General features: G+C 49.8%; 1 protein-coding gene across 1 annotated transcript in view; it reads right to left on the minus strand.

Moving 5' to 3' along the window:
- Nucleotides 1–4,285: 4,285 nt before the first annotated feature.
- Nucleotides 4,286–22,578, minus strand: part of NECTIN1 (nectin cell adhesion molecule 1) — a 103,502-nt gene continuing 85,209 nt past the window's right edge. Inside the window, 5 exon segments of the mRNA XM_054395706.1 lie at nt 4,286–4,504; nt 9,919–9,963; nt 16,729–16,839; nt 17,393–17,480; nt 19,737–19,884. Of these exon segments, the coding sequence (XP_054251681.1) occupies nt 4,286–4,504; nt 9,919–9,963; nt 16,729–16,839; nt 17,393–17,480; nt 19,737–19,884 (611 nt within the window).

Consider the following 22,578-nt stretch of genomic DNA (forward strand, 5'->3'; position numbering starts at 1 on the left):
CTGGCCTTGAACACCTCCAGGGAGGGGACATCCACAACCTCCCTGGGCAACCTGTGCCAGTGTCTCCCCACCCTCACTGGAAAGAATTTCCTCCTAATCTCCAGTCTAAATCTGCCCTCCTCAAGCTTCAATCCATTCCCTCTCATCCTGGCACTCCCAGCCCTTGTCAAAAGTCCCTCCCCAGCTTTCTTGTAGCCCCTTCAGGTACTGGAAGGCAGCTCTAAGGTCTCTGGAACCTTCTCTTCTCCAGGCTGAATAACTCCAGCTCCCTCATATCAAAGGTGCTCCAGCCCTCTGATCATCCTCTTGGCCTCCTCTGGACGTGCTCCATCAGGTCCATGTCCTTCTTGTGTGGAGGGCTCCAGAGCTGGACTCCAGGTGAGGTCTTACCAGAGCAGAGTAGAAGGCAGGAGTGTGAATGCATGTGTGTACATGTTGGGGATGTAGTGAACAGCTCGGGAAGAAGTCAGCACTGGGAGAAAGGAAAAGATGAAGCAGCTCACACCGTGAGGTGTGAGAGAAGTTGGTGTAACTCTTCAGTTCACTTTTATTGAAGTTCTGTGATCAGCCTTTCCCAATGGCTCATGTCAGTGCCACCAACACATGGAACAGAAATCATGACATTTCACCCCAGCTTCAAGTCTCACACCAGGAGGACCCAGAAATAAACCACCAGCTCCTCCCCTGTGCTGCCAGCCCTCTGGATGCATAACCCCACTCCAGCAGCTGCCTGCTGCCTCGTGCAGCAGCCTGCTCCCCACACCGTTACAGGATGGCTCTCTTCTCAGAGAAAGGATCTTTTGAAACCATTTCTCACCATGGCAGGAGGGGAACAGCTCTCATTAGCACTGCTGGAGCAGGATTTCTGTGCCTGCAAGGTCCCTGCAGACAGGAGTGGCCTTATCATGGAGCAGAGCTGGTGTGAAGCCCATGGCAAAGAGGTGCAGTGAAGTTTGGGAACAGCCATCAGGCAAACATCGTGCAGCTGTGTGGAAAGAGAGGGAGGAATGAAGAGCCCTGAAGCTGAAGCTTTTCTAAATGCAGCTTTGTAAAACTGAAACAGTGGACTTGAACCTCACTCTCTCTTTCTTTATTTTTTTTTTTCTGTAGGGGTTTCCCCCTTTTCCTAGGGTACAAAGGAATTTGGTAGTGTGTGGAGATTCCTTCACCTATTTTTTTTTTTTTTTGGAGACCAACCCAGTTGTTAAGAAGAAAGGAGAATGTTAAGAGGCAAAAAGAGCCAAGACATGCACAAACTTAATGTATGTGCTGGCAGAAGTCAAACTGCTGCTTTGAATTTAGGTTTTTCTTGACTTTTTTCTTCCTAAGGAGGATTGAAGTCCTTTTGCTTGGCTGCAAAGCACAGTAAAACCTTTTGTGCTGCTCTTCTGGGGACAGCTCAAATGCAAAGCTGCACAAGGCAACCAGAGTTCCTTTGTAATGCCACAATCTGTACCTCTCCTTCCTCATCAAAGCTTCATCCTTCCAGCCATGGGCAGCAGAAATAAAAACCACCTGCAACATGTTCTCCTCTGTCAAACAACCATTTTGTCTGGCTTGTTTCCTGGTCTATGGGAAGATCTGACTACCTTCTACTTTGCATTTAAATTCTTAGATCTGTCTGGAAGTGCATCAGGTGAGGGCTCCAAATCAAATCTATTTTAATTGCCACTGTGCAGGCAGCATCCTGCTATTACAGGCATGCAAATAGGGAAGCAGGTAATGGGTTTTTTGCTTGCTTTTTCTCCATGGGAAGCAGTGCTGGCTTGATTCCACGATGTCAAAGACCCTTGGGTTTTCCAGCACCTGATCACCTTTCCAAACAGAGTGACCAAAGGCAGATTTGGCAGACTCCAAATCATGGTTCCTTTGCTGAGATGAATGTGTTGGTTGTGGCTTCAGTTCAGAGCACACCCAATCTCCAGCTCTGTGGTAGCCAGAAAGTACCCCAAGGTATACTGAGAAGAAAATAAGAGAGAGAGATACATGATCTGAATCAAGACACATGGCACTTGAGTTCAGTGGTGTAGAGGGAAAAAAGTGGCTGAATTCTTTGGAGACTGGTAGAGGAAAGGTGAATCCAAATGGCTCCAAAAAGGGTTCCATCAGTTCTCAGCACAGAGATGAAATCTTGTCCTTGTGACCAGCTGCCAGGCTGTCTCCACACAGCACAAAGTGGCAATGTGCACCAGGGAAGAAGGGAAAGAGGAAAGGGAAGAGTTAGCTCTCTAAGGGTGCACTGTGTGAGGGCCCAGGGGGATCCATGTGTGTGGCATCACCCTCACAGGGTGCTCTATTGCCTAACTGACTGAAGTACAACTTCTTTCTCATCTGATTATTAGCCTGCAGGGAATCCACCAGGTCGTGTGACCAGAGATATGCTTCTCTGTGGGGAGGAAGAGGGACAAGCAGACTGAGCGTGGAGGCTGCTCTGGGTGATGAGAACACAGTGCATGGAACAACTACAGCTGCTGAGATTTGGATACACAAAAATAAAGCAGTGGCTCAGTCTGTGGCAGGGCAGGAGCTGGGCTGGGAGCACACAACATGGAATCCATCCCTCCTCTTACAGGGAGGCTTTCATCTCGATGCTTCTTTCACTTCTCATTTGTACAAGTCACAGCTGGGCAGCAGGGTAATGGTGTGGCCCTCATCTCTCCCTCCCCACATGCACTTTGCTCAAACATCCTCAGGGTTTCCAGAGTGATGTTAAGTCTGCAGGATGCTAAACACCCAACCCAAGCCAAAAGAAAGCAAATCCCCATTCACCCAGAAGGCACAGCCCCTTGTTCACAACTCTCCCAGCCATCATCTCTTCTGTTCCATACCTGGGTGAAACAGATGAAAGTTATCCACCAAATCAAGGATGAAAGTTATCCACCAAGCCAAGGATGAAAGTTATCCACCAAGCCAAGGATGAAATTTATCCATCAAGCCAAGGATGAAAGTTATCCACCAAACCAAGCCCTTAGACAGGAGGTCCATTCCTTTCCCCCCCTGCCCCTTCCTCTTCTTTACATTTATGTACATCAAAGTGGATATCTATATTTATTCATTTAGTTATTTTCCCTCTAATACAAGTGAACACAAATGTGATGTGGAGATAAATACCCTTCTCTAAAACACAGGAATCCACACATTTGGATTTACACACCCACACACATTCATATATATATATATATATATAAATATATATAAAATATGTGTAGTCCCCAAAACTAAGATGCTCCTTAAAAAGTTAAGAGGCCAAATTCCTTATTGGCTTTGATCCTTCATTAAGAGCAAGAAGATTACCTGAAATCATTATTTATTCTTTATGTTCTGCCTGAGTTCCTTTTAAAAATTCCAATCAACAGAGGCAAGGAAGAGAGGGGGAAATGCTAGTGGGGGGTAGTGTTAAGCTTTGAAAAGGAAAATTAGAGAGAATGTTTTCCTCTCTCATTTTCTCCCCTCTGAGTTTCAGGTTAGGAGGCAGCTGTTTGAAGGATGCTTTCTCCAGATGAGTTGGCTTCCAAGTATGTCCCCATGTTGTCTGGGGTTAAGAGAGTCATTCCAAGAGACTGGGAGTGGGAGCAGGAGGGAAAAAAGGACAGAAATAAGCCCCCACACCCAAGGCCTTTACTCTTGGGTTGGTTTGGAGCATCTTTCATTCTAAGCATCTTATTATTTGGTTCAGCAATCTCAGTTGTTTAACTCTGCACCACAGGGATTTCCTCTCCCCACTGCCAAGGGGGAAATAAATTTCTCCAAGGGATTTATCCCCTCCCCTCCCCCATACACACTACAGCCCCAGATTTGAGCACTGTCAGTGCTGTGAAACTTCACCTAAGCTGGAAGAAGACCTGTGAAGGGTCCACACCTGGCTGCTCTGCTGCGAACAGCTGAGAGATTAGACACGAGGGATCCTAGGGACATTTAATCAGGTTGGGCACATCCCATCCAACACAGGGCAGTTGTCACCCACAGACACATGCACACACATAGCCAGCTCGATACAGGGGGGCTGGGATGAGAAAAGCAATCACAGGTGCTGAATGAGATGTGAGCAAAGGCAGAGTGTTCCCTTGAGCGTTAGCAAGCCAGGCAGGTACTTAACCAAACCACGTCAATTACAATTGCACCCAAAGCTGAAAACCAATCAATAAAATAAACAATGGCAAAGGTGGGTGGTGGGGGGAAGGGGGATGGATCTGAAAGGCTTTGGTTGTTGAGTGCCAAGGTGAAGAGAAGTGAAAGAACAAAACCCAAGAAACATTTAGCTTCTTCATTTTGCTGTGTCGACACTTTAAACATACTGTTCCTTAGGACAGATGTAAGGAGCCCGGGACCCAGGAGGTGGGCAGCAGAAGGAGATGTCAGAGTGGTGAGGATAGAGATCTTGTGGGAGATCTGACAAAGGGGCACAGACATGAGGGATCTTCTCCAGATATCGATCTTCATGTGAGTAACAGCGGGTCAGGTAATCACTCGCATTCGATATCTCTGAGTGATACTTTCCAAAGTTCTGCAAGTAGAGACAAAAGTCAATGGGTGAAAACTCTGGGAGCAATGGCCACAAACCACCTGACTCTTCCTCAGTTCCTTGCTGAGGCACACATCTAACAGGGAGGATGGAAAACCAAACAGTTCTGCAGAAAAACAGAAACCCAGGTGAGAAATGAGTCATAGAGTCACCCAGGTTGGAAGGGACCTCTAAAGGTCATCTGGGTCCAACCCCCCTGCAGTGAGCAGGGACTTCCTCACCCACATTTCCAGATTTTGCTCTCATTTCCCAAAATAGCCATTTCCTGCTGAGTTTGCAGGGATTTTGGGTGGTTTACCCCTTGTCTGTAAGTGCTCTGGCTCTCAGTCAGTGAAGACAGGACAGGCTGATTTCAGACTTTCTAAGCCCTTCCACACCTGAGTTTGCTTCATTAATGTAACCCAGGCTCATGCTCTTTGATTTAAAGCCTGACCAGGGACTTCGGAGGCAAAATAGAGTTTTGTGCCTGCTGTTTACCTAGCAGATAGGAGTACATGTGCTAAGCTTTTTATGCCAGCAGTTCCACTGAGTGCCTTGGGGTCACTTTTGTAACTCAAATCAACTACAGAGAACATAAAGCACTCAGAAGACTGCTGTGTGCTTCCATGATCTTCCCTCTACCCTTATGGATGCTTTGTACAATCAGATTCTTCCTCTTGAAGTCTCAAGTGAAATTGAACCAGCTCAGAGTCCAAAGTGATTCTTGTGGAGATAATTTTTGCAGACCCATGGCAAGCAATACTGAAGAAACACTGCTTGTCTGAGTGTGAAAATAGCAGAGTCCCTTCTTTCTCCCACAAAGGGCCATGCAAAGAGCAGCAAAAGGAAACACAAACCCTCTGCTCTCCTGCTGAGCCAGCAGGGCTAAGCTCAGAGCAGTGTGAAGCTTTCCCACAGCCAAGGACTCTGGCTCCCAGAGGGTGGCAGCAGATGGGAAAGGATTCTTCTCTCTTCACAGACCCTACCTCTGGCTTGAAGCTCCTGCAAGGTGACCCAAGAAGGAGGCACAGCTAGTGAGGGAGTGCTTTTGGTCTTCAAAACCATCCCATGTTCATGGGCTCTCACCAAGGGCTAATCTCTTCTCTGAGATTCATCTATTCATAGAATGGTTTGAGTTGGAAGGGACCTTAAAGATCATCTGGTTCTAAACTCCCTGCCATGCCCTGTGGGGGCAGCCCAGGCTGCTCAAGGTCTCATCCAGCCTGGCCTTGAACACCTCCAGGCAGGGAGCATCCACAACCTCCCTGGGCAACCTGTTCCTCTGTCTCCCCACCCTCACTGGAAAGAATTTCTTCCTATACTCCTCTCTAAAGTCTAAGAGAGAGCAAATGCCCTGGAAATCACCTTTCATGCCTGTGGTTTGAACTGGGGCTGAGAGAGGCAAGCAACTTGCCCTTGAGTCCTTCCTTGCTCTCTTTCAATATTCCAGAAACAGTTGGTTTAGTGGAAAGGACAAAGATCCATCCCTCAGGAGAAAATGCCTGAAGGAACAGAACAAACTATTCTGCCCATCTGCTGCCAGTTCCTAGATAAATATTTCACCAGGACTCTTAAAAAAATCATCTAGGAAACAAAGTGTCGACCATAATTTATTGATGGCTCAGGCTGCTGGAAGAGGCAGTGAGCCAGCTGGAGGTCTGCACACTCTGAGAGCAGGAACAGCTCAGGAACAGCCTCACTTAGAGCAGTGAAGGCTGCTAGAGGATGGAAAGTTTGTCTGAGCAGCAGGAAAGCAGAGCAATGCTAAGGTCAGGCTGATTTTCCTTTCCTTGGCAAAACTCTGTATCCCAGTGTTGGAAGGCAGAGATCTTGACCTGGCCAGACAGCAAATAACAATTAGCTGTAGACCCCTTCCTGCCTTACTGTCTCAGTACCAGCTGGGTCATTCCCACAGATACCTCAGGAGGGTTGTTTTTTGTTTTTTTTTTTTTTTTTTGTTCACTTCTGGCTTCTAATTGCCAAGTGAAAAGGTAGAGAGGTGCTGTGGAGCTGACCTGACAGGGAAGTTGTCTCAGTGGTTGAAGTTTAGTAAGATATAGAAGGCAGGAGGGGCTCTGAGCAAGGCTGGCAGCCTGCTAGCAGCTAAACTGGTGGGAAGGTCTGGCTGTGCTTTGAGCATGTATAGGACTTCACACTAAGATGAGCACTCCAAAGGTCTGCTAGACAGGAAGGTCTGATAGGAATGAAGATTTCAGTTAACATAAAAAGACATCCTGCATAAACTGAGCTGGGTGTTAGCATCTGACACTGGAAGAAGCAGGAGGGGGTTTATGGTCAGCAAAGCAAGTTTCTTTCTGCTTTCCTGTTAGTTAATGTAGGCTGGAACAAGCACCCATGAATAAGGCTAAATAAGTGGATTTTTTTTCCCCAGCACTTCTGTTTGGCCAGGTGAGTATCAACGAGTTCTTTGCTTTCTGGCCAGGGTTTTCTGCTCACTTTACACAGGCAGGAGTGGAGCAGCTGGAGAATGCCAGCATCAGGTTTGAAGGAGGAGACTTCCCTATCTCCTTTCACCTTTCTTCATCACCACTTCATCACCAGGAGTCACATTTCTCCAGCTTTGTTCCCTGATCTCATTTCTAAGCAGCAAAAAAAGGAAGGGAACAAAAGCAGTCTGATGTTTATTAACATATTTAGCAGCTGGTGCCCTTTGACTTCCTTCCCCAGTCCCACTGTGACTTTTCCCAAATCTAATTTATCTTTAAGAAAGTTTGCAATTAAATTAGGGATAATGAACTAATTAAGTTGAACTGGCACAAAATTCTACCACTTTCCCCCACCTGACTTCCCCCACTTGCTTTTGTTTCCAGCCTGACTCCATACAATTCCTCATTACCTGGGTTACAGCCTCCCCTCTCAGTTTTGTTTTCAAGAGCTTGGTTAAAGGGGATGTCAGCAATCTAACCATCCCAGACAGCCTGGCAGGTTACCTTTAAACAGTCTTTATTTGATTGAATGAGAGAGATTTCATTTCTGTCATGGCTTACTCTCCATCCCCTTTACGCCTGTCTCCACCTTTTTTTTGTTTGTTTGTTTGCAGATCATGTCTTGGCTGTGCTGCAGGCAGCTTGCTCTTTGATCTGACCACATCCTGTGCTTTAAATCATCTTCTTGGTCTAAAAGGAAAAACTCAGAGTCCTGAGGATTTCTCTGCTCTAGTCTCTGGAAAAATCTGAAGACTGCTACCTGTGTGAGCTGGACAGATGACACTGCTACAGAGAACTGTGTCCTCTGCTACTGCTCCAAAGCCTGTGTGAGCTGGGCAGATGACACTGCTACAGAGAACTGTGTCCTCTGCTACTGCTCCAAAGCCCAGAAGCCAGTTCACAACCTCTCATGCAGTTTGAATTTGTCTTTAGTCTTGCAGCATGGTTCAGAGTCAGAGGTAGGCTGCTTTGCTCTACTTGGCCACACTCCAGGCAAACACAGTGGATGCTCATGCACTTGTTGGAGGTGTCAGCATGCTCCCTGCCTGGGACAGGGCCCTGCTGATCAAAACTATTCACACCTTAGGCTGCCACCACCCTGATCCTCTCCATCAGTTGGTTTGGAGTTTTGGGGTGCAGCACAAGCTGGCAGACAGGAAGAAGCAATTTTGTGAGTGATAGCAGCAGGAGACTGTTGTGGATCAGTCAGTGGAGAGGAGGTAAGTGTTGGAAGGCAGAAAATAGGATGGGGACCAAAAAGAAGCAGCATTTCATGTTGAGAGCCTCACACCCTCTCCTTCCTGTTTCTAAAGTCCCTGTTTGACAGGGTGACAGAATGCCAGGTTGGAAGGGACCTCAAGGATCACCTGGTCCAACCTTTCTGGGTGATAGTAGGTTCTAGAGGAGTTGGCTCAGCACCCTGCCAAGCTGAGGCTTCAAACTGTCCAATGTAGGGGAATCCACTGCTTCCCTTGGGAGATGATTCCAATCTCTAACTGTTCTCATGGCTGAAAATTGTCTTCTACAGTCCAATAGGGATCTCCCTAGCAGTAACTTGTCCCCATCACCCTTTTTTCTTTCCATGGGACTCCTACTTGGCATTTTCAAGCTGCTTTTCATCTGCCAGGTGTTGCTGCAACTTTAAGCATCTCGCAGCATGCTCCTGCTCTCTGTTTGACACCTTATCTAGGAGGGATAATCACTGTCCTGAGCACAGAACAAACATCAAGGTATCTGAAATGAGCAGGAGCCAGTGGCCTTGAGCTTGCTCTTAGGAGGGGTGGACTTTTGTGAGGACAAAACTGAGGACAAGTGGGACAAAGGGGGTCCCTCCTGGGTTCAGAGAAGCCAAAGGCTGAAATTCCTGAAGGGCAAGGCCTGTGATGAGGGAATGCAGCCACAGACACATGCAAGTGTTACGGATGCAGCAAACTTGCTCACCAAGTTGCATTCCTTCTTGCAGCATGCTTTTAACTCTTGTTGTCCATAGTACATACCTGTTCTGTGTTCCTACAGCATCTCAGACCATCAATAACCTTTAACATTCCTTCCTTGCCCTTTCTCTCCCAAGTCTCTACCCTTTTGGAGTCAGGGCAGGGCTCTTCTCCTCATGGATAAACTGAAAAAGGAGCCACCTTAGCTCTTTGCTTTATTTCTCCTGGAAATTGGAAATGGAGGGCCTGGGGGAATTATTCAGGCAACCTTGGTGTTGATAGGAAGGAGAGGTGGCAACTGGGAACTGAGCCAAGACTGCCACATTTGATGGTCCTCCCCAGCATCCCCAGCCCAGTCTGCACCAAACCTCTCACTGGTGCAGCTTTAACACTTTTGTGGAGACATCCAGAAAGCAGGTTCTGGGAATCCAAACCCTGGCCACTAACTTCTTGGGATTTGGGTGGAATTGCCACAGTTTTGAGCTATTCTTGTGGTAAGAGGGACAGGAAATTCCCAAAGAAAACAGAGAGCAGGAGCATGGGGAGGCGAAGAAATAATTAAAGAAGCATTAAAGAGAGAGTAGACTTGCCCTGCTCTGTGGTGTCTTAGCAGGGAGATTACCCCTTCAAAGCACCTTGTGACTGGCTTTACTTTTGACTTCAGAGAAACTGGCAGGATTTCCAAATTTGGATTTGCAGGATTACTGTCCTTCTGCTGACAATAAAATCCCCCAGCCCAGGGAGGACGAAGGGAGACCTCCCAGGTTGGCTTAGGGAGTGCTTGCCTTGTTTTTTAGCAGTGGGAATGATCCTTCAGGGCAGCCCAAGGAACTGCTGGGAATTGGAGGAGAAGGCCTAAGGAGAGTGGCAGCTTTCGACCCCATCCTCCTCTGGGCTGCCATCTCCATCCTCTCTGTGTGCCAGAGGTGAGCAGGGCTGCTGCCCCTTGGTGACAGGCAGGCAGGTTCCTGGGAGCTGCCAAAGGGACCCCACAACAGAATGGAGAAAAACAAAACCAAACTGAGCCAGAACTTACTGTCCACTCTCACTTGTTACGTCTACGAAGACCTTGATCCTCATTCTGGGAGCAGGGGTGGATGAGACACCACAAGAGAGAGAGGTTACTGCTGAGGTCCAGGCCAGGCCTGCTGCTGGCACTTACCTACCTAGGAAGGCTTTTTGCTACAGCAAGGGAACTACAGGGCTGCTTCAACACAGGAAAACCAGGGACCACAGGGATAACAGCAGACTGAACTAACCCACTGCACACCTTCCACACAGGTTTCTGCTCCAGCTTCACCCACCTAGGTGCTCCTGCTCTGCAAGGAGGCACTAACCAACAGCCCTGTCCAGTGGGACTTCTTTAAAAGCACCATTTTCCTCCTGCTTATCCTGCACAGAGCTGTCCCTGTCCTTCCCCAGGATCTGATTCCCTCACCCTTTATCTTCTTCTCCAAACTATTCCCTCTCCATCCCCAGGCTACTCTTCTCTGTTTGCCTCCTTTGATCTGCACTGGGTGATCCACTGAGCTGCAGCACATTCCATTTCTCCCTTTTTCTCCTTCCTTGCCTCCTCTACACCTCTTCATTGACTACCCCTGTGGGGCTGTAGCCCAGCAAATCCTTAGCCTCTTCCTTCCATTTAAAAGGCAGCAAATAGAAGGGAAGGACCAAGGCAGAAGCTGCAGTCACTACAGCTTGGGGACCAGACAGGAGAGAGGGAGAGTCATAGCCAAGCAGGGGACTGCTAATGGCATCTCCCTGGCATCACCCAGCAAATCTCCCACAGGATGCAGGAAAGGAGAGTTCCCTCCCATTCAGTTAGGGGTCTGATGGCTTTAATACCTGAGAAAAGAATATGACTGGAAGGTAAGGGCATGTAAGAAGAGCTGAAGGTGCCTCTCTCCACTGCAAACACCATTCCACCTCAAAGGGTCGCTGGTAGCTAGAGATGGTCCAAAACAACCACTTGGAGGTTTAAACACAAACTGAATTCTAATCAGTCCCCGCTGCAGGACCTGAACTTGAAGGATCTTGGTGACACTTAAAAGAAGTGACCAGAAAAGTGTAAGATCAGGGCAACAGACAGCTCTGGTCTCTAGTTTTGAGGAGAGCACCAAAGAAAAGAATCTTTCTCAAGCATCCAAACGTGCTGCCTGCACCAACCTCCTGCAACACAACCTCTTTTATTTTCTTTTGCATACTCCAACTCTCTCTTGTTCACTGACTCTTTCAGAAGCAGGAACCTTTATGTGCTCCCATATTCTCTCACATACTCTCCCACCTTGTTCTTCCACACATGCACATATGCTCCATCTTAGCCAGAGTTGCTTCCATGCACACAAACTCTTAGTTATTCCCCCCCATCAGTCCCATTTTCTTTCTCTCCTCTTCTCATACTGACTAGGTTGGAGAGGCCCTCTTAACATCTTCATGAGGCTGTTGGCTTCAGCTCCTGCACATCCCAGGATTGATGCTCTATGCTGCTTTATGCTGCTAAGCCCTGCAAAAATTCCCCTAAGCAAATCCCTCACCAAGAGATGCACTCTTCAAACCCACCTCGTTTCTCCCTGTGTCTCCAGACACACTGACTGCAGGGGGGAGCAGCCCCCTGTTCTGAAACAAAGCCATTAACCCCTTCCCCCTTCCCACATGCCTCACCTCGCTGTAGAAAGCAAAGGAAAGCACTGCAAAGAGCATGCACAGAGGGCAAGACAAGGCAGAGGCATTCCTGTCAGCACCCCCAGAAATCAGGGCAGCAGAGAGGGCAGCGGCTGCGGGCAGCATGCGGGGGATGGAGGGAGCGGGCAGCACAGGGACTGGATGCACAGGGACCACTCCAGAGGAGAGGGAGGAGATGCAAGGGGTGGGGGTGGGAGCACTGACTTCAGAAGGGTGCAGTGAGGAAGGCAGAGTGCATTTGAGTACCTTGAGGCCAGAATCTGAGGGGAAAGGGCCTAGAGTGACATGCGCTAGCGTAAGCTGGGCTGGATGGTTGCATACTCGACTAGGTCTCCGCCAGCATGGATGGAGGTCCGAGGGCTGGGTGACGAGGCCAGAGCTGAAGTGTCCAGCTCTGCATAGTGGACATCAGAGTCCTTGTTGCCAGAGTTCTGGAGAGAAGAGAGCAGCAAGGCGGAGGGGACACGAGAGGAAGGAATCGGAGTCGACGGAGGGAGGTGGAGGGGGAGTGAGAAGGCAGGAACCGTGCGGGGAGAGAGTGAGTGAATGAGACAGGAGAGGGAGCATGAGGAGGGAGAGGGGAGAGAAGGGTGAGAGGGGGAGGAAGAAAAAACAGTTAAAAAGAAGGAGGTAGGGAGATAATGAACAAGTAGTCAGGTAAAATCCCCAATCAAAGCAAAGGTCCCCGAGGCACTGCTCCCCAGATCCCCCACTGAGCTGAGTGACTCAGCCCAGGCTGGCAGCACTCCCAGCAGCTGCCCCAGCTGCCCCTCTTAGTGGGGCTGCTCCCAGCAGCATCTCGCTGCTTTCATCTTCCCATCAGCTCCTCTGGGATCAGCATCCTCTTTAGCCTGTGGTAGTTCAGTGAGGTGAAGCAGACAGGATAGGAATGAGGAGGTAAAGACTTAGTCTGCCTTTCTCTGGCACTAGAGGAGGTATTAAGATACAAAGTTCAGAAGGAAAGAGTTCTGCAGAGCACAGGTTTAAGCCTGAGACTGGAGCTGGCATTACTAATTTTCTTAAATGGCCATAGACACTCAGTCTGGGGCCAGACATGAAGCAGAGAGGCCACAGAACACACAACTTTCATGCCAACAACTTGGCACTGCCACTTGGTCACCTCCCTAAAGGCAGGAGAGAAGGTGACCTCAAGCCTTCTGGTCTCCCAGCTTCCAGCTTTCTTGGGCACCACAGGGAAACTGAATGCTGGAAAGGTAGCTCCAGCAGTGCTTCCTTTTCACTGGAGGTGATTCCTTCATGGACTTTTCCCTGCTTTCTGACACTCTTGGGCTTACTCCTGCTCCCTGTTGCTTGTTTGGTGCAAAATTTATTGCAGTATCAATAATGTGACTTGTGTACAAGGGCTATAGCAGTGCCACATGCAAGCACGCTGTGTAAATCATCACCACTGGCACCCCAGTAATTGCCCTGTAAACTGAAAGGAATTATTTTGCTGTCTGCAGCAATAAGGCTTTCCCTTCTACCTGTGCAAATGGTTGTAAGCTGACATAAACACCAATCATAGCTCTGCTCCTACATGCACTGTACCTGCAGCTGGCTCCTGCCCCCTCTCACACACAAAGCCACACATCCCTCTGCACACAGGCACTGCCATGTGTGCCCAGGGCACACCTTTGCTTTTTCTCACACACATCCCTCTGCACACAGGCACAGGTGGATGCCAGTACCATGCACAGTGTTTGTGTCACCTGAAACACACTCAGCTTTCCAGCCCATTCACTCTTCATTAGACAGCCTCATAGAAACCAAAGATTTTACCCAACAAGAGCTCAAAAACAACAGCTGCAGGCAACCTCAGAACCCCTGTGCCTGCTTACCACGGGTTGATAGAATTGTTTCACTGGGAAAGGCCTCTAAGGTCATCCACTCCAACCCAACACCACCATGGCCACTAAACCATGGCCCCAAGTGCCATGGCCACAAGTTTCTTGGACCCCTCCAGAGACAGCAACTCCACCACCTCCCTGGACAGCCTGTTCCAACCTTACCACTCTTGCAGGAAAGAAATTGTTCCTGACCTCCAACCTCACCCTCCCCTGGCACAACTTCAGGCCATTTCTTCTCCTTCTATCACCTGATATTAGGAAGAGGAGTCCAACCCCCACCCCACTGCAACCTTGCAGGGAGCTGTAGGGAGCAATGAGGTCTCCCCTCAGCCTCCTCTTCTCCAGACTAAGCAGCCCCAGTGCTTTCTGCTGCTCCTCATAAGAGCTGTTCTCTAGACCCTTCACCAGCTCCTGGACCCTTGATTGTCCACTACCCTGTCCTTGCATGTTTCTGTGCTGTCAGATTCATGTTCTCATTCCCACACAGCAACAGAGAATTTCCTCTGCAGTCCCTGACACAGGCCCCAGCCCTGTTCCCTTCTGCAGGTATCCTGTCCTTGCAGACATGCCCCAGCCTCTCCCTTCACCTGCTCCCCTGCCAGCACAGACACAAACCTGCACACCCAATTTGTGGATTCCTCCTCCACCTGCCTCTTTTATTTTTCTCCTGGCACCTTTCCCATTTCCCTCTCCCTTGCTCTTTGCCATCTCTATTCACTTTCTGACTCCCATTCTAGTGCTGTGAAATTGTCAACCCCAGGCAGTGGCTTTCATGCTGCCTTGAGATGAATTTAACTCCTCCAAAATTAGGAGGTTTTGCACCATTCATTTGAAGCTGAGTGCACCCATCCCATGTTGCTGCAGACTTCATTCCCTTCAACTCTCATCTTCTTCACTCCCCTCCCAAGGACAAGCTCCAGATGAAGAACAAGAATATCCTGCTTTGTTTTTTCCTTGCCCTCTACTAGGGCCTAGAGCCACACATACAACAGAGCAGCTGCCTCCATCTGCATCTGAGCACAGCTCAAAGTGAGGTGGCAGAGACCCAGTGAGGCTGAAGGGAATGTTCTTCCCTCCTTCCCCTCCTCAAACTGACCTTTCTCTCAGGCTAAGAGCTGTGCAGGTCTAGCTTGCCTTGGTCAGTCCCTTAGCCTGCTGCTGGAGCATGGTTGCTGGGTCTGAGCTGAGCCTGCTGGGTTTGGTAACCACCACTACCCCTGCTGCAGCTCTCCACATGGGAGCTCTCCCAGCCAGACACCCCTCAGCACCCCCGAGCAGGGCAGGGCATGTGTGCAACACGAGCAGGAGGCCTCTGCAATGTTTAGGGGTGAAAAAATGGCTGTCAGTGAGTGGTCCTTGCAAGGAGGAGGGCAAGAGCTGGTTCCTTTGTAGAGCATGGCTGGCAACGTGATGCACAGCAGGGCCTGGCTGTGTAGTGTGTGCTGCCTGGCTTGTCTGGGAAGAATCCAGCAAAACCAGCACCCCTTGGCAGCCAAGTGACACCCTCCTTCCCCTTGCCAGTCACAAACTTGAATAGCCTGCTGCCTGCCCAAAGGAGATGAGAGGTTTAGCAAGGAATGGGAGCAAGCCTCATCTCGTTCCAGGGGAGAAAAGAAAAGGCGTGGGGGGTGTGGGGGGGAGCCTGACACCACCCACAAACACTGCCAGCCAAGGGCACCAGGGGACAGTCCAACCCACAGCTGTGCTAGGCTTGTGCCAGGAGTGGGTCACCCAGGGATCACATCCTGACTGCAGAGGGAGTTTCTTCCTGGGCCAGATGAAATGAGGGCTCCACAGCACATCTCCTCTTGGCCACAGCCAGGGGGAAGGAGTAGTGAGTGCCAAACGTGGGGCACTGAAATGCATCTTCTCAGACCAGGATTGAGAGCAGCAAACTCAGTTCCCATGGTTACTGAGCAGCTCCACATCAGGCCCTATCTCACATCACTGGCTCTGCCACTTAATTAACCAACTGCTCGTTATTTCCCCAAACCAGCTCCTCTCTCCTCCTGCTTGCCTGAAATTCAGCTCTCAGATGCTCTCCACAGAGCAGTCTGTCTGGCTCTAGCATCCTGTCCTTCACTTAAAACTCACCTACCACTCAGCAAGGATTAGACAGAGCTGCAGACAAGCCCCAGGTCTGAGGGAGGGCTCCAAAAGGAAGTTTTTCTTCAGGGACATCTTTAGCCATGTCCAGCTGGGATGGAGCAAACAGGATCACATCCCCACAGCTCACACAGAGCTCTGCATTTTGACTTCCAATGCCCTCAGCAGCTGTCTTGCTGTAGGCTTCTGCTAGCTAAAGGTCACTGGGCCCTGTCCTCCCATTATCTGCACAGGAATATGCATTAAAGGGTCATACCAGGACGAACTGGAGGGAGAGTTATAATTAGTTATGGTCATAATATGCTGCTCCAGTACAGGCTGATATTTATGCTGCCTTCTCCAACAGATCTAGGAGCACCAGGCTTGGTGTGGGGCATTCTGAACCACCCCTCAAGGAGGGAGGCTTGGAGAGCCTGCAGCATTTACATGGGAATCCTTGTGTCTCCCATGGAAGATGGGGTGAGCAGGGGAAGGAGGCTTGGGAGGAGGAAGGTTTTCTGTTTTCTCCTCAGGAGAGGACTCTAATCCTACCTCTGCCTTTGCCCTTTGAATCTAACATTTCCTCCTTCAGCCTCAGTCCTTGCAAAGCAGCCTTTCCCTCCTGGCTCTTAACATCCCTCCCCGACCCTTAATCTCACTGCTGCTGCTGCCTCCCATGAGCATCTCTCTATCTGAGGCTGAACAAATCCCTCCCCCCCAACACACACACAGAAAAAGGGGGGTTACAGAATTTGTAGTCAATTAAGAGTCAAACCCTGGCACACTCTGCCCTGCAGATAATTGCATTGTGAAGCTCTCACTGCAGCTTCAGCTGCAGGCTCTAACAGGGGCTCAGTTGCAGGAGGTGAAGAGTCACCAGGGTTAAGATTGTTGCCTTGTAGGCTTAGCTGTCAAATGTAGGTTGAGATGAGACTGCCAGGGTTTGTGACAGTCCCCTGATGAAGATTTGGAAGAAGCAGGGAGTTCTCCTGAGGGATGACCCAGGAGAGCACAGCACAAGGGCCTCTGAACCAGTCTGGTGTTCAGGAGATGGGCTGAGATCAAAGTGCAGATGTTGCCTTCCTCCAGGAGAGGAAAAGCTCCTGGAGTGAGAAGGCTGCTTGTTCACCCCTGTGGATGGTGAGGTGGGCTGAGAGAACCTGGGTGCAAGGCAGTCAGGCTGGGGGGGAGGGTGAGGTCAGGCAGCACCATCAGCACCCTTCCCTCCTTACCATTTTGTCAGTGTAGGCAGAGGGCTCACTGGCTGCCATGTCATAGTATGGAGTCTGCAAAGCAAGCTTCTGGATTTCCTCCTCATGCTTCATGTTGTCTAAGTGAACAACCTGTAACAGAGGAGGGAGAGGAGGGTTGAGAAGAGGGGAGAAGAACCTTCTGTCACAGCTTGGACACCACCAGCTCACGGGAGACACCACCACAAGACACCCCCATGAAGGGCAGTGCATCCTACCTTCTCCCTTATATTCTTTATATATATTCTTTGCCTCCTGCTCTCTTTCTTTCATCCTCACTGCCCTCACCACCACTCACAACAATCAAAATGGTAGGGATGCTCCAAAGCCCTCACACCTAAGAGCCCATCTGAACACCACCTCCTTTAGGATTCAATCCCCACAAAAGGCAGGACCCAAATTACAGCTTTCCATTCACAGTGGAAGGGACCTCAAGGATCATCTAGTTCCAACCCCCCTTAGTCTCAGTCTTTTAGAATCAGACTTCTGGACAGACAAGTTTTTACTTTCTGCCCCTCAAACCTAGGCTGGGAACTGCTTTGCTCTCAGCAACTTGGTTGTCCAAAATGTAGGCACTCCAGACACTGCTTGGAATCAGCTTTCCTTGCCAGAGGAAGGAACTTGCAGCTGTGCTGGGGAGTTGTACCTGGATGTCTTCTGCAGTCAGGTGGCTTTTCATCTCCTGTTTCCTCTTTGGTGGAGGGGCAGGTTTGTGGGATGGAGGCAAGTCAATTCTGCAGATAAAGAAGTGGCTGCTGATTAGAGAGCAAGAGAAAAGGGGCTTCTTGCTTTGAGAGAACAGAACAAGCTGGAGCCTGCATGCACCAAAGGTTTGATTGTGTTTGTCCCCCTCCTGCCAATATAATCTTATAGATAATTCTCAGGAACCACCCCCTCCATGCCCTCTTTCTCACCCCAATTAGAATTGTTAATAGAAATAAACTCCCTTCTAGCATTTTGTTCCTAATTCCAAGCAAATCCCTGTGTCAGGTAGGAGATCCTGAGGGTGCAGCTGGAATTTCAGTCTCCAGGGACTCTTTTGGAATGACTTCAGATCATGCCATGGGAGATGGCTTATTGCAGGGCTCTAGGCTCCTAGCAAGTGGTCCCTGCAAATCAACCAGGCAATTCCAGCCCCAGCTCAGGAGTTTATCAGGAAGAGTAGCCCCTGCCACAGGCTCCCCAGGAGGAGTTAGAATCTTCCTCTGTGAATGTCCACAGGCACATTTATCCCTGAGCCCTGCTCAGGGGATCAGCCTTGGCCCCAGAGCACAAGGCTTGGCAGCCATGATAATCCCAGCCTGGAGACTGTCTCTGCACATTCTGCTCATATGCAGAGATGTGGCTAATCCTTTTACAAAACTTATTAAAACTCTGATCCACTAATGAGCTGCCTGGCCCTGCCTCCTCTCTCTGCACACCCCACCAGCCCTTCTGATAGAGATGGGTGACTTTCCTGGGCAGCCCGATGGATCCCAGCATGGCACCAGAGTGTATGGGGGAGGGGAAGAGTAAAAAGGGTGCCTGAGGCTCTGCACAACGTTGGCTTTATGGCTGTAAAGAAAAGAAAGGCTATTAACTTCCTGAGGCTTTGGAGCAGACTGCAGAGAGAGGCAGCAGCTCTGCAGAGCAGGGCACCTTTGTGTTTTTGTGTTCAGCTGAAGTGGCTCTTCCCTGGGCCTGCATGGAGAGCCACTGTGGGGAGTGGATTGTCTGAATGCACCTCTAGCACAAGCCTGATGCTGTTGATGCAATTTCACCTTGTGGTGCTATTTTTTGTGTGTCTCTGTGTGTGCCTTTCTGTCTCTCCTCCTGCTTTCCCCTGGCCTCTTCCCTCCCTCTCCTGCTATCCTCCCATGCCCTCTCTCAAATGGGATTAAATGGAGCACAAAATGTGGCCAAGATGCAACAACAATGAGGTGGAAGGGTTGTGGAAGATAAAAGCAACTTCTAGCCTTTGGGTTTTCCATGCCTCCCCTATGAGGTGGGAAGGAAGCAGGGGTGGGGAGAGTGCTCTTGTGGAAAGGCAGTGACAAGAGAGAGCTTCTGGGGAAGAGGCCAGGGCAAACATCTCTCAAGAGGGCTCTGTTCATGCTTTATAGGCTGAACTCCACACCGTGAAATTCCCTGCCAGGGATTTGTGCTGCACAGTGTTGGGCACAGCCACACAAGCACCTGTCAAAGAGGAGCCCCTGGGGCATCTCCTCTCCCTGCTCTTGGAGTGCCAGAACTTCTGTCTGCAGGCTGCCTCCATAGCTGCACAAGTGGAATGCTGAGTGGATGTTAATCCTTTCTTTTTTTTTGCCTTTGGGATACATTCAGAGGTGCTTAGGGTCTTCCAGAGACCCCCCCTCTCATGACACAATTTGATTCAGTTAAATTCATAGATTCACAGAACCACAGAAGGGTTCTATGATCATCCACTTCCAACCCCCTGCCATGGGCAGGGACACCTCCCACCAGCCCAGGTTGCTCAGGGCCTCATCCAACCTGGCCTTGAACACCTCAAGGAGGAGGCATCCACAACCTCCCTGGGCAACCTGTTCTAGCATCTCCCCACCCTCACTGTACAGAATTTCTTCCTAATCTCCAGTCTCAGTCTCCCCTCACTTTCATTTTTCTTTTCAGGATCCTGAAGCCATTTCTCTGAAAATGACTAGGGTCTTCTCCCATGCTGGAGGAGAGGAGTGGCAGTGAGCTGCTGCACCATGTCCAAGGATGTGCTGCAGCAGGAGCAGCACCTGGGTGAGCATCCTTGTGCTTCAGTTTCCACTTCAGGCTTGGGATAAGAGCTACAAAAATAGGAGGCAGCAGGATGGAAGGCACTAGGGGTGCCAAGGGGGGAAGAGAGGCAGAGGAGGGTGGCAGGCAGGAAGAAATGGCAGGGGAAAGTTTGCTGTCGAGCTTGCAGGCAGTGGAAGAGCCATCAGTGCTGCCTGCCTGCTGCCTTCCCCTGCACCCCTAGGCTCTGCAAGCTCAGGGTTACTCACAGGTCACTGTCGGTCTCACTGCGGTTCTTCTGCTGCCTCCTGTAGACGACAATGACAGTGACAAGCACCCCGATGATGAGAGCTGCTGCAATGGCTCCTCCCACGATGCCAATAATGCCTCCTGGGGCACCCTGAGGTAGTGGCTTATCTGCAAACACACAGGGAGGCAGGGGAGAGAGGGTTAGAGCCATCAGACAACGCAACTGCTAAAGGCACCAAGAGCACAGGAGAGGCAGGGAATCCAAAAGCAAAGATGCCAGAGCCCTCTGGAACTGCCCAAGTGTGGGCAGCTTCATGGAGGGAGACAGGTCACACTGAAATGTGGCAGTCAGAGCTCCAGAGGGACAGAAATCTGTGGCTACAATTGCAGCCCACTGTGTCTTCAAGGAGCAATTGCTTCCTTGTTCTGTCCTGCAGTTTCTCCTTAAATCAGGTGGCTCTTCCTGGATCCACGTTTGCTGCCTTCCTTCTGCCCTCAGAGCAAGAAGGGGTTAGGAAATCAAGGTGCTTCCAAGCAGCCACCCCATGTAGAGGAGAGGAACTCTTGTGGACCTGCTGCTTGATATCATTTATCTATCTTGAAAGCCTTCTGCAGGGCTTTATCACAGTGTCCCTGCTGAACTCCTGCTGCTGTTGGAAGGAAGGAGAGCTTTGCTTTCACTGTAGACCTTGAAAGAGCTAAGGACCAGTGCTCAATTTATTGAGGCCAGGCAGAGGTATGTACACCTTAAACCTTAGCAAAAAAGATGTCCTGACTGCACACTTCAGGGGTGAGGGGGAGAAACCTCACATCTTGCATTTCATCTCGTTTGCCCCACGGCTGGAGGGCTCTGTGACTTGGGCCAGCTCCTGGGTGACTAACATGGACCTCATTCAAAGGAAACCTATCCCATGGGCCTGATGGGAAAGTGCTTTGAAATGTATGATAAAAGGATTTAATTTACTCTACCTTCCAACCTAATTAAACTTGAAAACTAGCTAATTGGTACTTTGTACTTACAGCTCCAGCAGTGATGAAAGAAGGAGATAATTGGAATAGAGGAAGAAGGAGGAGGAGGAGGAGAAGGAAAAGAAATTCACAGGAGGGGAAGGAGACAGGGATGAGGGACCAGGGTGCTTTGTAGGGCTTGCCTGTCTCACCTAATCTCTGTGGTTTTCCACATGCACTGGCTGCTGGCTGCCCTTGGTGGCTGGGTACTGCTCTGCACAGAAATGATGGCTTTGGGTATTGTAGTGGTGGTTGGGGTCTCCACTAAACTGCCCCTCCCCAAGGCCTCCAGTTGATGCCCACTTTACTTGTGTGCATGGCTGCAAGATGCCTGCACTCACCCCCAAACCACACAGGACAGCTTCTATGGCACTTTGCAGGGTGTAAATTCTCCACCTTCCAGCCATGGATTCAGCACCAGTCAGAACTGCCTGCCCTGAACTGCTGCCAACAGCCTGTTCCCAGCTCTCACCTCGCAGTCAGCCTTCTTCACCTCTCAGATTTGCTGCTGTCATCCAGGAGTGAACTGAGGTGTATAAACATTTCCCAGGGAAATCCTCCCTCTGGTCAATACCAACAAACTGCACAGCAGAGCTCTGGCATGTTTATTGTACCAGTACAAACCACTTGAACTCCCAGCATCCTGCTGAGACCTTGCTACCAAGGAGGAATTTGCCTTGGGAATTGTTTTGACACTGATCCCCCATCCCTTTCCTTCCTAACCTGCTTTGCTCTTGCCTTGCAAGGACACCCTAGAGCCTCCCACAGCCAGCATCCCACACCCTGATTTCCCCTGTTCCTTAACAAGAGCTCAGAGCTGTGTGTCTTCCAGTGGCAGGATGCTGTAGTCATCAGAACAGGAATCTCTGCTCCCCACTGTCCTCCTCAGTGGCAGTCACTTTGCTTTCTCTTCCCTTCTCTATAAGCCACATTATCCTGTAAATAATATTTCTGCCCTGAGACAGCTCACTTGCAGCTATGCTCAGGCAGAAAGCTGACACCTTACAATCCAGCCCCCTGGACAGCAGTGGAGACTGTGGCAGGAAGAGTGACTGTAAAGAATCTCCCAGACACTTTGGCTGGGGCATTGCCATGATGAATTGGCCTCTAATGGCTCTCTGGATGGCAGGTGGTGAGCAGGCTCCTGCTCCTGCTGTAAATCAGGAGGTATGTCTATGTGTAGCTGGGGAAAGGGATGGAAGGAGAAAAAAAGGGAAAGGAAATAAATAAACAAAGCTGGAATGAATCTCCAGCAACATGAGCAGGGCTGTGCAATAGCTGCAAGGGGCCAGGGAAATGTAAAGAGAGGAAAATGGAACCAGCAGTTTGCAGAAGAGAGAGTGGGAAATACAGGCCACAGGGTCAAGACAGTAAGGGGATGAGGAGAGGTGAAGAAGAGAGGAGCACACAGAGGAATGCAGAGGTTTTGGAGTGCATATCAGAATACTCCCTCCTTGCCAAGCTGTCAGGAGTGTGGTGTGAACATGCTGGTGGCTGTACCCATCCCAGCTGCCTACCACAGAGCTGTGTGGCAGTGCAGTGCTAACAGAGAACAGCAAACACCAAAGAGTGACAGAACCCTAGGACAACAAAGCCCTGCCCCTGCACGTGCAGATCTCTTTCCTGAGGACAGGCTGAGACATCCTGCAATGGGTGTTGGCCACATCTTTGCAGGAGCCTTGCTAGGAAGCTGTGAGAGGCAACAGGGATAATTGCTGACAATAAGAGGAAACACCAGGAGATGAGGAATATAAATGAGAGCTGAATGTCCTGAGAGAGCAAGAAAGAGCAGAGGAGAAGAAAATGGGAAGAGGTAGAGAGAGATCTTCCTTTCTGCTGGCTCTTCCCTCTTTC

The sequence above is a fragment of the Indicator indicator genome, chromosome 34 (assembly GCF_027791375.1).
Source record: "Indicator indicator isolate 239-I01 chromosome 34, UM_Iind_1.1, whole genome shotgun sequence".
Classification (NCBI taxonomy): domain Eukaryota; kingdom Metazoa; phylum Chordata; class Aves; order Piciformes; family Indicatoridae; genus Indicator; species Indicator indicator.